We start from the raw sequence: 13,552 nt of genomic DNA on the forward strand, positions 1-13,552 counted from the left end.
TATCTTTGTTTTTGTATCCCCATTGTTAGTGGGGCCCTGTATTATCGCATGCACATACAGTCAGCAATCACAAAGACGTAAACATAATACAAATATCAACTAAATTCATAGAAGAGAACACAAAAATAAAATAATAGTCAAGCTTAATATTAGACACACAAATGTGGTCACTTGGCTGCTGAGATCTACCCAAATGAGGAAAAGATGGGCCTTCAAAATGCACCTCTTTCAAATGCAGGAACTGGAATGTACCAAGTGTCACGTCATCGCAGGGGAGGCCAAGAAATGTTTACTTTAAATAGGTTGTTTATTTTACGTGACATTTGAGTTTGGTATTCAGTTGTTTTTGTTTTTTGCATTAGATTATTGATAAGTTAAACTAACTGACAAACTAGTTGCTGTTTTATTTACTTCTTATAAGATAACTTCTTTGTTGTAGTTCCCCCGTTGGGCGTCTTTGGTGTGATCAGCCAGTATTTAAGTTCCCTTTTCTTTTGTGTCTGATAGCTCAGTTATATTTTCAGTCTGGTTTTGTGTTGTAGTTACTTTACCCTCATGCCTAACCAGCTGAGTCCCTCACAGTCTGTGTTTTTACCCCTTTTGGAGTATTTTGGAGACAAATGCTGGACTTTGTTCTCCACTTCAGGTTGACATTGTTTTGTTGATTTAGATCATAAATGCTTAGAATAAATAAGCTAATAAATGATGCATTATCACAACATTTGCACAGAACAGTAGATTTAAGCTGCAATCTCTGCATGTCTTCCTTCATTGCTTCCATGAACCGCCTTAGTGGCCTTCCGCTTTTCCTCCTGCCTGTTAGCTTCATCTTCAACATTCCACCATCCCTGCTCTGTGCATGTTGAGACTACCGCCGCCTCCTTACACTCTCCTCCATCTGCTTCCTAATCTCACCATAGTTGACAATGTGGTCTGCAATCATCACAATCCATGGAAACTCCAGCCTGACATTGTCCTTTAACCTCTTCATCACAATAGCAAAGAAGAAAGGCTCAGGACCATCCCTGATGTAATCCCATGCCCAGGTTGAACCCCTCTGGTGCTGTGCAATACAGCAAATGTTGGTATAGAGCCAATAATAAGTAAATACAGGGTTATACCAATACTGATACTGACACTTTTAATATACCAAAGGCAGACAATATAGGGGAGAGCAGTGTGTCATCACTTATGAAATGACCACTAAAACACTGTGATGTTTTACTTTCCATGGCAACATACACTGAACTGAGGCTAGAAACAAAGTATCGATCCTATCAACCTAGTATCGATCTGATAGTGATATCAGCATTGGTATCGATGGTATCGATGGTATCGATATTTCGATCGGCCCGCCCATCTCTTCCTTCTGCCACTCCTGCGCATACCTCACCACTATCTTGCTCATAACAAATGAATGTCAGGACTTTGGGATAAAGTATATCTGAATTCCACTTAAAGTAATACTTTGGCATTTTTCGCGGCCCGATTGGCTTTTGGGACCTCATGTTGCCATATTTCTTTTAATTTTTATTTTGTAAAGAAAGAAACGTAATCGTCCCTGGAGACAGTGTGTGTCGCGAAGTGAAGGCTTATCTGTATGTTTTTTTTCAAGGGCACAAAGCTGCGGCTCCCACTTCGTTTCTCAGCCGCTGTATTCAGCACTAAGACTCCTTTCCTCTGGAGCGGTCTCCGTCAGCGTCTCGCGGATGCGGGACTTTGTGGAGCAATCAGTGGACTCGAGTTCTCTGACGTCACCGCTGCTGAGAGAGAGCGTTCGGGGCATCAGCAGCAGGCTAGCTGGCTAACTGCGGCTAACGTCAGCTATGGTCCACCACCATTGTCTCATTTCTGAAATAAACAACTCATTGGAACCGCTCGCATAGCTCGGAGTACGCCGGGAGCATGGGGACCGCTTGGAATTTACACTCTAGCCGAAATCGCGATAGCGCACAGGAGCGAGGTGAGAGAGGCTTGCTACCTAACCGTTATCCATTGGTAAATGTGCTAGTTAGCTTGTTTACAGGACCACTGCAGTGAACACTGTGTGCTGGCGAGGGTACCCTCTAAATGGCTTATCTTATCTAACGTCAACTGAATATTCTGTGCTATCTGTGTTATGCTTTAGCTGTGATTCCAACTAACTACACTATAGTAGGTTCTGTCTTTAAAAAAAATCAGCTAGAGAAGGTTTGGGTTTTAAATGCTCCTTTGAGAGACGTGAGCTAACATTCACATATGAGCCACATGCTCCCGTCAGAGCACAGTAAGATGACCTGTATGTTCTGTGGATTCAGCATCACGAAGTTTGCAGTGTTTTGAAAGAGGAAACTGACCTGGTCTCTAAAAGCTGTCCCCTCTTTGCAGTGAAGTGCTTGCGACACTGATGCTATCTGTAGGCTGTAGCTGAGAGCACTCAGGATGAGTGGGGCTGGAGAGCACACAGACATCCTGTCGGTGGGAGACATGGTCAGAGACAGATGGAAAGTGGTAAGTCCCACTTTAGAAGGAAGAAAAATCACGCTGGTTCATTTCTTCACTATAATACACTTGTTCCGACAATGAGACTTGCCTTCCTTTTCAGGCCAGGAAGATAGGTGGAGGTGGGTTTGGGGAAATCTATGAGGTTCTGGATCAGCTGAGCCAGGCCACAGTGGCATTGAAGGTTGAGTCTGCTCAGCAGCCCAAGCAAGTGCTGAAGATGGAAGTGGCTGTGCTGAAGAAGCTTCAAGGTGAGTTATACTGTGCCAAATCACTGGCAGAGTAGCTGAAGTAATTCTTGGGCAGGGTGTTTTCTGCGCTTAAATGCATTTGGCACCCATCAGAGAGTTTTTGGGCTTCCACCAAAACATAAAGAAACAAAGGAAATTCACTAGGACTGCAATTTTTGAGGCATATTTGTTTGTGGAGGTGAATTTATTCCGGGTTAGACTACATTTGTGTTCATGAAATGACAAAAAAACGACAGGGAGATGCAGTCTTGTGTTGTCAGGTAACGCAGACTCTTTGTCTTAACTAAATGTAGACCATTCAAGATTAAGTGCAAAGTCACTCCCCACAGGCTCAGTTTGAAAAACCCTGTTTGGGGGAAAAATAGTATGTAAAATGCCTTTTCTACCATTTCTTCTTAAAAATAGAATTTCTTTAATTCAATTAAAGTTGTTATTTCATGTAAATGTGGGTCATCTAGAGCACACAACACTGCAAAAAATGTGGTGTATCAGAATCATGCTTTGTAGCTTGTTCAAACAGGAAAGTAATGGATGACTTGTGTATTATCTCTAAGGAAATGTCTAGGATTGTACCACTTCATCGATATTTGCCTGGTTGACTGCAGTTGGTTCATTGGTAAATGACATGACATTCAGAAATGGCACTGGCTTTTTTTCTGTGGTCTCCTGTCGTTTTTGCAGTCTTTATAAAGGGTGTGATACAAAGCTGAGATAATTCTTCTTTTCCCCTTGTGCAAAATAGAATATGTATTATTATTACAAATAATCGGTGCTGGAAAATATGTATTACTGAAAGAAATGTGTATATATATTTTATATACTATATATATTTATTTGCTTTTATAAAAATATATACCGTATACAGTATAATTCTAATAAATAATAATAAAAAATAGATATCTTCGTTCAGATTTACTAAGACAGGCTGCAGGCATTAAAATGCGCAGATGATGGAAGGGTGTAAAATTCTTCGGGTGGTCTACTAACAATGCAGTAAATTCATTTTCAGCTCATTTAAGTAATGACCAGCAATCTTCCAACAGCACTGCAAATTAGCAGCTCATACATGAGGGAGCGAGTACTCTACTAACAAAAATGATACAGTGTAACACAGTTTTACACATTTTCTTTATATCATAGAAATTTAGACCAATGATAGGCAGCTGAAGGAGAATCATCTTGTTTCTGATATAATGGCTAACTCTTCTCATCTATCATAGAGGTTGAGACAGCTGTGCTCTGGATACGTCTGACAGCTCAAGTGGTGCAGAACTTTTTCTCGATCTCTGTGTGAAGCTGAAATCTGTCAGTAACAGCTGACCTGTACGACATGTAGAGGAGCAGAAAACTTTATTTGCTGTCACATCCTGACCCATACACATATTGAACTTACTGTTGATTCTTACTGTTAATGTGCTCTCTGCGTTTTTTTCTGCCTGCCACGTGAGGCTACAGTCAGTATTGCATGGCGTAGGAGTCAGACGGGAATCCAACACATTTCAGATGCGTCCTGTTAATTGCTTCATTTTCTCTGACATTTTAATATTGCGTGTCGTAGATCTGTTACTGGGGAGCAAAATAAAAAACTACATTGGAGTCGATTTGTAATGGAGCAGAGCGCTGTATGCAGACACACTCATCTGTGTGTTGAAATATGAATTAAAAACCCGAAACACTGTAAACACATTGCTGACTGTATAAAGTAAGTTGGCTGTCTGTTATACCCAATACACGACACAACCTTGTACAGTGATGAGCCACCTCTAATTCTTTTATATTTTGGTAGGGAAATGGGTATGCTTTCACTGCAATGGCAGTGTGTTTGACATCATTGTCGTGGTAACAAATAAAGTCATTGCCAATCAAATACTTCCCAGATGATGGATCAAAACCTCTTTCCTGCTCTTCTCTATACATATTGATGATAATTGGATTAATCACTCCATAAGACCAGTTACCAGACGTGTTGATTTGGGCTGGTATTTCTTTTTAGCCTGCCTTCTTTTGTTCTCCACTTGTCCAGTTTCCTTAGATTTTTCTAAGGACACGCTTAACACCGTGCAAATGTGCCAAATTATCAGCTAACAGTTCTTTGGGAATCACCGTGTTGATGTTTATCAAACTATGTTATCGTTGATGTTTTTCCTTGAGTCAGCTAAAAACATTGGAATGAGTCATGTTTTTTGCAAAAGGCTGCTAGTATCAAAATGCCTAAAGATGCATTTTAAGAACTGGTTCTTTGCTGACTTTTCTGTTATGTGGAGACAGCTCTGGTTCATCGAGTTAGGTGCTTTTTTAATATGCAAACAAAAATAAAAATCATTCCTTTGATAATGGGCTGGTAAAAAGTCTAGATGGAAAATGAGTGGAAAAGCAACCAATGTCCAAAGATGAATTTTCAAAGAACTTCAAAAATCCTGGAGAACTATTGCTCTAAAAAATACAAGAAAGCCTGACTCATTTGAAGCAAAAAATAAAGAAATGAGTGGTGGCTCAAGACTTTTGCACAGCACTGTATATCTTGTATAGGGATCTAATCCTTTGATGGGCTTGGCTCTAAACATGTTCAGCGTGAGACTAGGTAAAGAGCTGCAAGGCACACACAGATTTGAGTCATCCACCCTTGCTAGGTGTGCGCTTGTTCTCGTAACACATTCCCTGTCATTCGAATAAATTCAGATTCGCAGAAGCAACAATCACAATCACAGACATGGTATAAAACACGCTTTTTTCTGTGTTAAATTTAGCACAATTTGCAGTAACTTTCCAGCCATAAATCGCATTAATAGCTTAAATTACTCTCTGCCAGTGTTGGTCAAGTTACTTAAAAAAAGTAATCAGTAACTAATTACTGATTACTTCCCCCCAAAAGTAATCCTGTTACTTTACTGATTAATTATTTTCAAAAGTAATTAGTTACTTAGTTACTTTTTAAAAAACACGATTTACAACCTGAATAGGTGATAAAGCAATAGATCTTACAGCCCAATTCTACTTTTTCTGCATAATCCATCATACAAAATGTAATCAAATCTCTTTTTAAAACTTGTTTTATTAGTTTTAATCTTTATGCATCAAGCAAAAATGTAATTATATGCAACATTCTCTGACTGGAAGAAATTTGTTTAACATTTAAACCTTTTTTCTGCACATTCCAGCACATAAACTCACACTTACACTCAGTCTTTCAAATAGATGCAAGTAAAACACAGCAGAAAATAAATAAAATCAAACACTAGCGGTCCTGTTGCTCTATTTTCACCTGTAAAGCAGGAGTGGGGTAGGCAGATGTTTGCCCTGGTGCAGGTGTGCCGCAGCGGTCAGTTTCCCATTACGTGGTAGCGCACTTGGTGCTTGCTCGGAAGTTTAGGGGGGTTTTTTTCGCTGTAAAAAGAAGTTTTCTTCCCACGCACAACGGACGCTAATGTTTTTGTCACTTTTTATGGAATCAAACTCAAAGTAAGGTCAATACTTCCACGCTTTAAACGCTGCATGGTCATACTCTCTCCCGCACTCGATATATTATCCATTGTTGATCTGCACACAGCTGTTGTCACGAACGTTGCACTCGCCTACGTCACTGTCATGAGACATTCTCGCAAAAAAATCACGGTTTTAGTAACGCAGCGTGCTTACAGGAAAGTAACGGTAATCTAATTACCGTGTTTGCAATAGTAATCCCTTACTTTACTCGTTACTTGAAAAAAGTAATCGGATTACAGTAAGGCGTTACTGCCCATCTCTGTTCTCTGCCCCCCAAATTTTCTGGAGCAAAAGTAGCACTGACTCTGAACCTTATTAGTAAATCCTGATGGTAGTTTTTCAACACCAAATAGGGGTTTGAACATGAAGATGGGCAAAGCTCAAACTGTATAAATCTTTCTTTCACAGGCAAGGACCACGTGTGTCGCTTTGTGGGCTGTGGTAGGAATGATCGCTTCAACTATGTGGTGATGGAACTCCAGGTAAGAGCCTTGCAAATCAGCAGTAGTTTATTTAATCTGTTCTACTTCTTGAATTTGACGGTGTTGACTTTCTCTCTGAAGGGAAGGAACCTTGCAGATTTGCGCAGAACGATGACCCGCGGCACCTTTTCCGTCTCCACAACTTTAAGACTTGGCAAGCAGATTTTAGAGGCCATTGAAAGCATCCATTCTGTCGGCTTCTTGCACCGTGACATTAAACCAGTAAGTCGACCGTTGGGTTAGATCTTGTTTTATTTGAATATCACAAAAAGAAACTTTTAAACTTGTTTGTTTCTGTTAAAATTGTAGTCAAACTTTGCGATGGGAAGACTAGCCAGCACCTGCAGGTGCTGCTACATGCTCGATTTTGGTTTGGCCCGTCAGTTCACCAACTCCAGCCAGGAAGTCCGTCCAGTAAGTACTCTGTGCCGATTATACTAGAGCATAGTTGGGCTTTTAATCATAAAGGTACTTATATACATAAAATAATATGCTGAGAAATGGTTTTATAGCATAGTCTGCCAGCTGTTAAATTTTTTTTTTTTTTGGAAATTGATTTTAAATAGTGCCCAAAATAAATCAAAAAGAAGTTAGAAATGCATCACCCATGTTCTGTATATAAAAGTGCCAGTATGTATGTACACACGTAGACTCCCTGTGTAATGTTGTGCAGTTTAAAATCCTAACTTGATGTTAAACAAAAAAATATTGCTCTAGAGCACCAGAGCGTGATCCAGGTGTAATCCAGGGATTACAGAGTCAGAGGTATACATTAGAGTTCACACACAACTGCTGCTTTAACTCAGCATGTCATCATGTGACGTGAGCCTGGGACTCCACACTCAGAGCTAAAGTGTGTTACTTATGAGTTTTAAATGTGGTTTTAGCTTTGTGCTTGCTTTACATTTACACCCGTTTATCACTATCACTCTGCCAAATCTCTCTTTTCTTTCAGCCTCGTCCCGTGGCAGGCTTCAGAGGAACTGTGCGATACGCTTCAATCAATGCTCACAAGAATAAGGTGAGCTTGCACTGTAGATGTATTGAGCACATCGATTATATGGAAGTTGGATGTAGCCCCTGAGTCTGAAAAGTGAAGTGCCTTAAACTTAGCTTCTCTTTAATGGCCAGCAGGGGGCGACTCCTGTTGTTACAAAATAGTTTGGGTTGTATAGAAGTCTATGGGAAAACAGACCTTGCCTCCTTCGCTCTGTGACCTCGTCTTATCTTCCCTAACGAGTTAATGACCCAGTGGCTGGTTTCAGATCATAATGAATAAAACATGAAGTTTGTCAGTCTAAGAGTCAGAAAAGAGGGTTGTCTGGAATATGCTCAAATCATGTCTCAGATCCAGTTTTAAGAATCCAGTAGGTGAATATGGTGAAAATTGCTCAAATTGGGGCTTCATAACAGAACTTCACTAATCATATGGTGACATCACAGTGGCAGTGAGGAAACACTATTCCTGAGTATATACGTCTAGTTTTGGGAGCATATGTGTTTGTCATAGACATGGCAGGAAAGTCAAAATCCCTGCTGGCATTAGGTCCAATTTTACCCTTTAACCCCCGTGCCCCTTTTTCTTGTGTCCAAATTTGCAGGAAATGGGTCGTCACGATGACCTGTGGTCGCTCTTCTACATGCTGGTAGAATTTATGGTTGGTCAGCTTCCCTGGAGAAAAATTAAGGACAAAGTATGTGCCTCAGTGAGTTCATTACTACATTTTAGCAATACACTGTAAGGTCATCCTCTCACTCTTTTCCCTCCTGTCTTCCCAGGAGCAAGTAGGAAATCTAAAAGAGACATACGATCATCGACTCATGCTGAAGCACCTTCCCTCAGAGTTTAGTACCTTCTTGGAGCACATCATGACCTTGGACTATTACACTAAGCCTGACTATCAGGTTGGCATTCACTCCCTTGTTTGGCTTATTTTGCATGTGCTGTTTTTTCTTCTGCAACTGTAAAATGCTGATGCATGTGTTTTCTTTTTATTCTCCGTGACAGCTCCTGATGTCTGTGTTCGAGAATGCCATGAAGAGCCACAACGTGCTGGAGAATGACCCCTATGACTGGGAGAAATGTGATTCAGAGGATATGCTGACCATCACTGCCGCAGCAACCACTGCTCAGCAGCTCACCCGCCTCACGCCAGCATACTTAGGGTACGTGTTTGAAATGCCGTAGGTCCATCGTTTAACTCACACTTCCTTCACACTCGGTTGGGTATGCGCTCAGTTATATAGCTGCAGCTTTTTTTAGACTCGAAATCTGCACAGTCAGATATCCCTGAGAAATCACTGCTCTAAATTATGTTATGGGAACGAGTTGCAAGGTGACCTTCCGGTCTCTTCCACAGCATGGCCAATGCTTCAGTGCTGCCAGGCGAGCTGCAGAGGGAGAACACTGAGGATGTCCTGCAAGGGGAGCGCCTCAGTGACGCTGACAACTGCCCCCCGATACCCACGCCGACCACCCCTGGTGCAGACGTATGGGAAGAGATGGACCGTAACAAAAACCATAAACACGCTCAGCCAATGATCAGGAAGGTCAGTGGAATGTACTTTAATGTAAAGTATGATGCTCTTAGCTCGGGATGTAATACTCATACAGTAATGCTGCTCTTTTGTGCTGTCGGGTGGATCATTTTGCAACACTACGCTGGCTGCTCATGCCCCCCAGTCATCACACATCATCACAGAGTGTTTCCCATAAATATGATTTAAGAATACATTTATTTTTCAATGAGAAAAGCTCTCTCTGACCTCTGCTCCTACATCTTCCTCTGCTAAACTTTGGTTGAAATTGCTCACTGTCTTCCTGACGAATTGGTAAAGAAGAAACAACTTGGGCTGCCTTCCCCTCTTTTTAAAGTGTCTTGCTACAGTTTCTGAAACTCCTTCTTCCTCTTTCTTTTTTTCCCCAGGTTGTGAGTGAGGATGAACACAGTCAGAACCAGGGAAACCAAAGTCCAAACACCGGCTCCATGCAGAGCTCACCTAGACGGGTGCGTTCAGAGACAATGTTTTTGGAACGGGCTGCACCGTTGCTCCGGAGGATGAGACACAGCCAGAGCTTGGCTTTTGAAAAGAGGCTCGGACCAGAACCCAAGCCCACCATTGAGCGATTCCTTGAGGCCTAGTCAGTAATTAAAAATTGCAATTAAACAAAAGCTTCAGCCTTTAAGCAGACACATTCTTACCTTAATGCTTACAATGTGTCATTTCAGCCTGGGCAAACAGCGGCCTGTCCTTTCTCACGTTGGAGAAAAGTCAATTCCTGAAAAAGGCCCTGAGCAGCAGATGTCTTCCTGCAATGAAGAGCGCTCTGGCACAGCAACCCCCGACCCAGAGGAAGCCGCAGCAAGCAGCGGCTTTGTTGCTGTAAACTTTAGTCCTGTGCCTCAAGAGGGAGACTCTCAGGAGTGGGTGATGCTGGAGCTAGAGCAAGGATCTGGAGGAAGCAAGCCAGCAGCAGAAGCATCACACGAGGGCAAGCCTGGGTCTCACATTGCTGCTGACACGGAGAACCACTCGTCCGAGCGGCAGGATGGCCAGTCCACCGGTGTGCCCAGCAGCCCTGTGCTGTCACAGATGGCCATGCCTGGCACGTGGTTACTGGGACACAGAAGGCTGCCGGGCATGCTGGGACAAATGCCTTCAGTCATTATGGGAAGGTCCCAGATGGAGCAGGTAGGAATAACAATAATCTTGTTGTTCATTAACTGAGATCAACACAGGGGAGATGAATTCGACTAAACAAGTTCAACTTAAGGCTGACTTCACAAAGAGTTTCCACAGTTGCTATGCAAATGTAGATGCAATTTGAATGTTGGATGGATAATTTTAAGAATAAAATTTAACAGCGTACAACAGAAAAGAAATATCCAGTTATTACATGCAAGGTTAATATTATATCAGTTAGCTATTGTCTTTAATCTTAAATGTTATTCCCATCTAATAATCATCTAATTCCCTTCAGTCCTCCAGCTGTGCGCCACAATCACCTGTACAGGAGAGGAGTGATGCAATACCTCTAGAGGCACCATGTGCTAAATCTGAGGAAGGGAAGTTGGACTTGGCTCCTGTCCCAAGCCTTGCCAAAGGCCCCACAGCTCATCTGGCCAACGACAGAGACCCAGAGAGCGATTCTGGTCTGCCCGATCGCTCATCGGAGCCGAATCAGCAGCCTCAAGCCGATACCGTGGGCGGTGCTGTGGAGAGCACAGTCACCGTGTCCTCCTCGCCGCCTCCTGCTCTGCTCAAACGAAGGGACTCTCCCTCATCGCCAAGGTTGAGTCGAATCCCTGTCCGAGATCCCAGCAACCCCCTGGACTCTCCGAGCAGGGACTTGAACATAGAGAAGCGTAACCGCTGGAGCAGTCCCATCCCTGGCTCCCCCACCCACTCACCCTCTCCATCTCTGTCCTGTGACAACCTCCCCTCCGCCCTGCCCAGAGACAGGCTCTCCTCAGACCGAGGCTCCAGATCCGACTGTGCAGGAGAAGACCCTCTCTCGCTGTCCTTGTCATCATGCAGTAAAAGTAAAATCCCACGTCCTGTGAGTGCCACGTTTGTGCCGGAGCAACTCACTAGCAGGTTTCTGCCCCGGCCACCTCCTGGGAAACCGCCCATCCGCCCATGTGTAGACAACAGGTATGTGGTCCAAACTGGGGAAATGTGATACAATCATTGTTTCCCAGTAGTTTTTTTTCTCACCTGCCCAAGAAAGTGAAATGATCTATAATTGATGTACTACTAATAATAATCCACTCATTCCTGTTCTGAATGTTCAGCTGCTGCTAACCAGTTAACTCTAAACTCTGAACCAGTAAGCAGTAAAATGTGCAAATGTCTGATGTGATTTGTGTGTAACTTTTGAGGACTCATGAATGCCCGCTCTAATCCACACACAAGTACGAAGCAATTTGACCAAACATAAAATTAATTTACAAATGCATACGATTTTACGATGCATGCGCACGTGGAGATTTGAGACTAATTTCATGCTGCCGGCTTCGGACAGATCCATGAATGTACGCAGTAGTCAACTCCCAGTGTAAAACTGGGACATCTGGGCAATACATAACTGTATATCTAACACAGCAGAGACAAAACAAATTTATGTTGTCAACAAAAGTGACAAAAGAAATTAAACTACAGCCTTACATTAAAAAAATCAACTATATGATTCTGTTTGGGAACATTGAGTTTTAAAAAAAGTGAAAATAGGGCAAATAATAATCTTTTTTTTCTTTGACTGCACAAAAATCAAAGCATCCATCCGTCATATTAAGTCTGTTTGAAAACAAACAACAACAAAAGGATGGACACTGCCAATAGGATAAGCATACAATGAAACTGGAAGCACTGCTGAACTTTGTGTATACAGACAAACATAAACAATCATACTATTAAAATAACAGAATAATAAAAAGTAGGTTCTTTGCTATAATAAATTAGAACGATAAATAAATATGTAATAATCCTAATGATAGCAGCTAATACTAATACACAGTAATTCAAATAGCTGCTGAGAATTAGTTTTGTTTTTTTGTTTTTTTTGCAGACGGCGGCGGTTAAGGGTGCGTGCCAGCAGCACCAGCGACGCAGACTTCCTGGCGAGCCTGACCCAGCTGATGCAGGACCGCAGCGGGATGCTCTTCAGCCCGCCTCCTTGCCCTCGCAGCTCATCTTCCTCCCTACAGCGTTCGCTCAGCTCCTCCCCGTCCCGGGAGCTCCGCGACGGCGGGGCACTGCAGGGCCGTAGCCGCTCTCCGTCTAGCTTATCTGGCTCCCCTCCTCGGCACGCTCACCCTCCGGACAGGTCTGGCGGGCTGGGTCAGTGGAGCCACGGCTCCAGAGGAAGGGGTTCGATCTACGAGGGTAAAGGCTCCGGCAAAGTGACTTGATGTGGCCGTGTTTCCACACAAATGACTGATCCGTATCGTGCAACTTGTAGCGAGAGGCTGCCTCACATCCAGTCACCCAGATAGCATGTGTAAATATGGTATTTACTCAAGGGAATGTACTGTATGTAATGTAAAGTGTATGATAAATTGTATTTATTTATTTATTCATTCATTCCTTGGATGTGTCTCTCAGAATACTTGACTTTGGTGGCTTGATACCTGCAGCAGAAACACAAATAGTGAGAAAATCTTGAGATTGCCAACTTTTACCTCTCATATCACTACACTCTCTTAACACTCCATATAGGCCTACTATGAGACCAAAAAGGTTATGTTTAATACTTGAGGGATGTAAAGAAATCTAAAATAAAGTAATGCTAATTGTAGATATGTACCATTAGGAAAATGGTATACACTAATAGAGACCATGTACTCACATTTAGAACACTACAGTAGTAAACAACACCACAAGCAGCACACAGACATCAGCATTCATGTATAGAAGCAGGGCATGCAGTCCCATATTGACCTCACTCCTGTAAAACTGCTAGATTAATTATAGTATGTAACAATGAATTGCTCATTTTGGCATATCAGAGTGTAATAGTGTGCTCTTACTTTGCTATAAAGTATTTAACATGCAGAAGGCATCAGCATATTAGAATGTACATGTTTAAGTGCACTCATACTTTAGTATTGTAATCGTGCATGAGTGTCATTGCAAATGATTTCTGGGTTGTTTTTTTTATTTGTACAATCGGCTGAAGCATCTGCATTTTTATTGAGCTGCTTCTGATCAAAATACATCCATGACATAGACCAGCAATGACTTGGACTATTCCTTCTCATGAGTTTTAAATTGTATCTTGTTGTTGTGCTTCATGCTTATCTTAAAGACAGTTTTAATATAGTTTACATTATAAGTAAGTAAACAAATGACAGC

General features: G+C 42.1%; 1 protein-coding gene across 1 annotated transcript; it reads left to right on the forward strand.

Moving 5' to 3' along the window:
* The first annotated feature begins 1,365 nt into the window (after nucleotides 1–1,365).
* ttbk2b (tau tubulin kinase 2b) lies at nucleotides 1,366–13,428 on the forward strand. The gene is made up of 15 exons (XM_082506623.1): nucleotides 1,366–1,963; nucleotides 2,368–2,490; nucleotides 2,585–2,732; nucleotides 6,624–6,697; nucleotides 6,779–6,919; nucleotides 7,007–7,111; nucleotides 7,653–7,718; nucleotides 8,299–8,391; nucleotides 8,477–8,602; nucleotides 8,706–8,863; nucleotides 9,058–9,247; nucleotides 9,625–9,839; nucleotides 9,928–10,390; nucleotides 10,680–11,353; nucleotides 12,267–13,428. The coding sequence occupies exons 2-15, from the start codon at nucleotides 2,422–2,424 to the stop codon at nucleotides 12,607–12,609; spliced, it is 2,865 nt and encodes a 954-aa protein (XP_082362749.1). The 5' UTR covers nucleotides 1,366–1,963; nucleotides 2,368–2,421; the 3' UTR covers nucleotides 12,610–13,428.
* The last annotated feature ends 124 nt before the right edge of the window (nucleotides 13,429–13,552 follow it).

Source organism: Aulonocara stuartgranti (assembly GCF_965226115.1).
Source record: "Aulonocara stuartgranti genome assembly, chromosome: 15".
NCBI lineage: Eukaryota > Metazoa > Chordata > Actinopteri > Cichliformes > Cichlidae > Aulonocara > Aulonocara stuartgranti.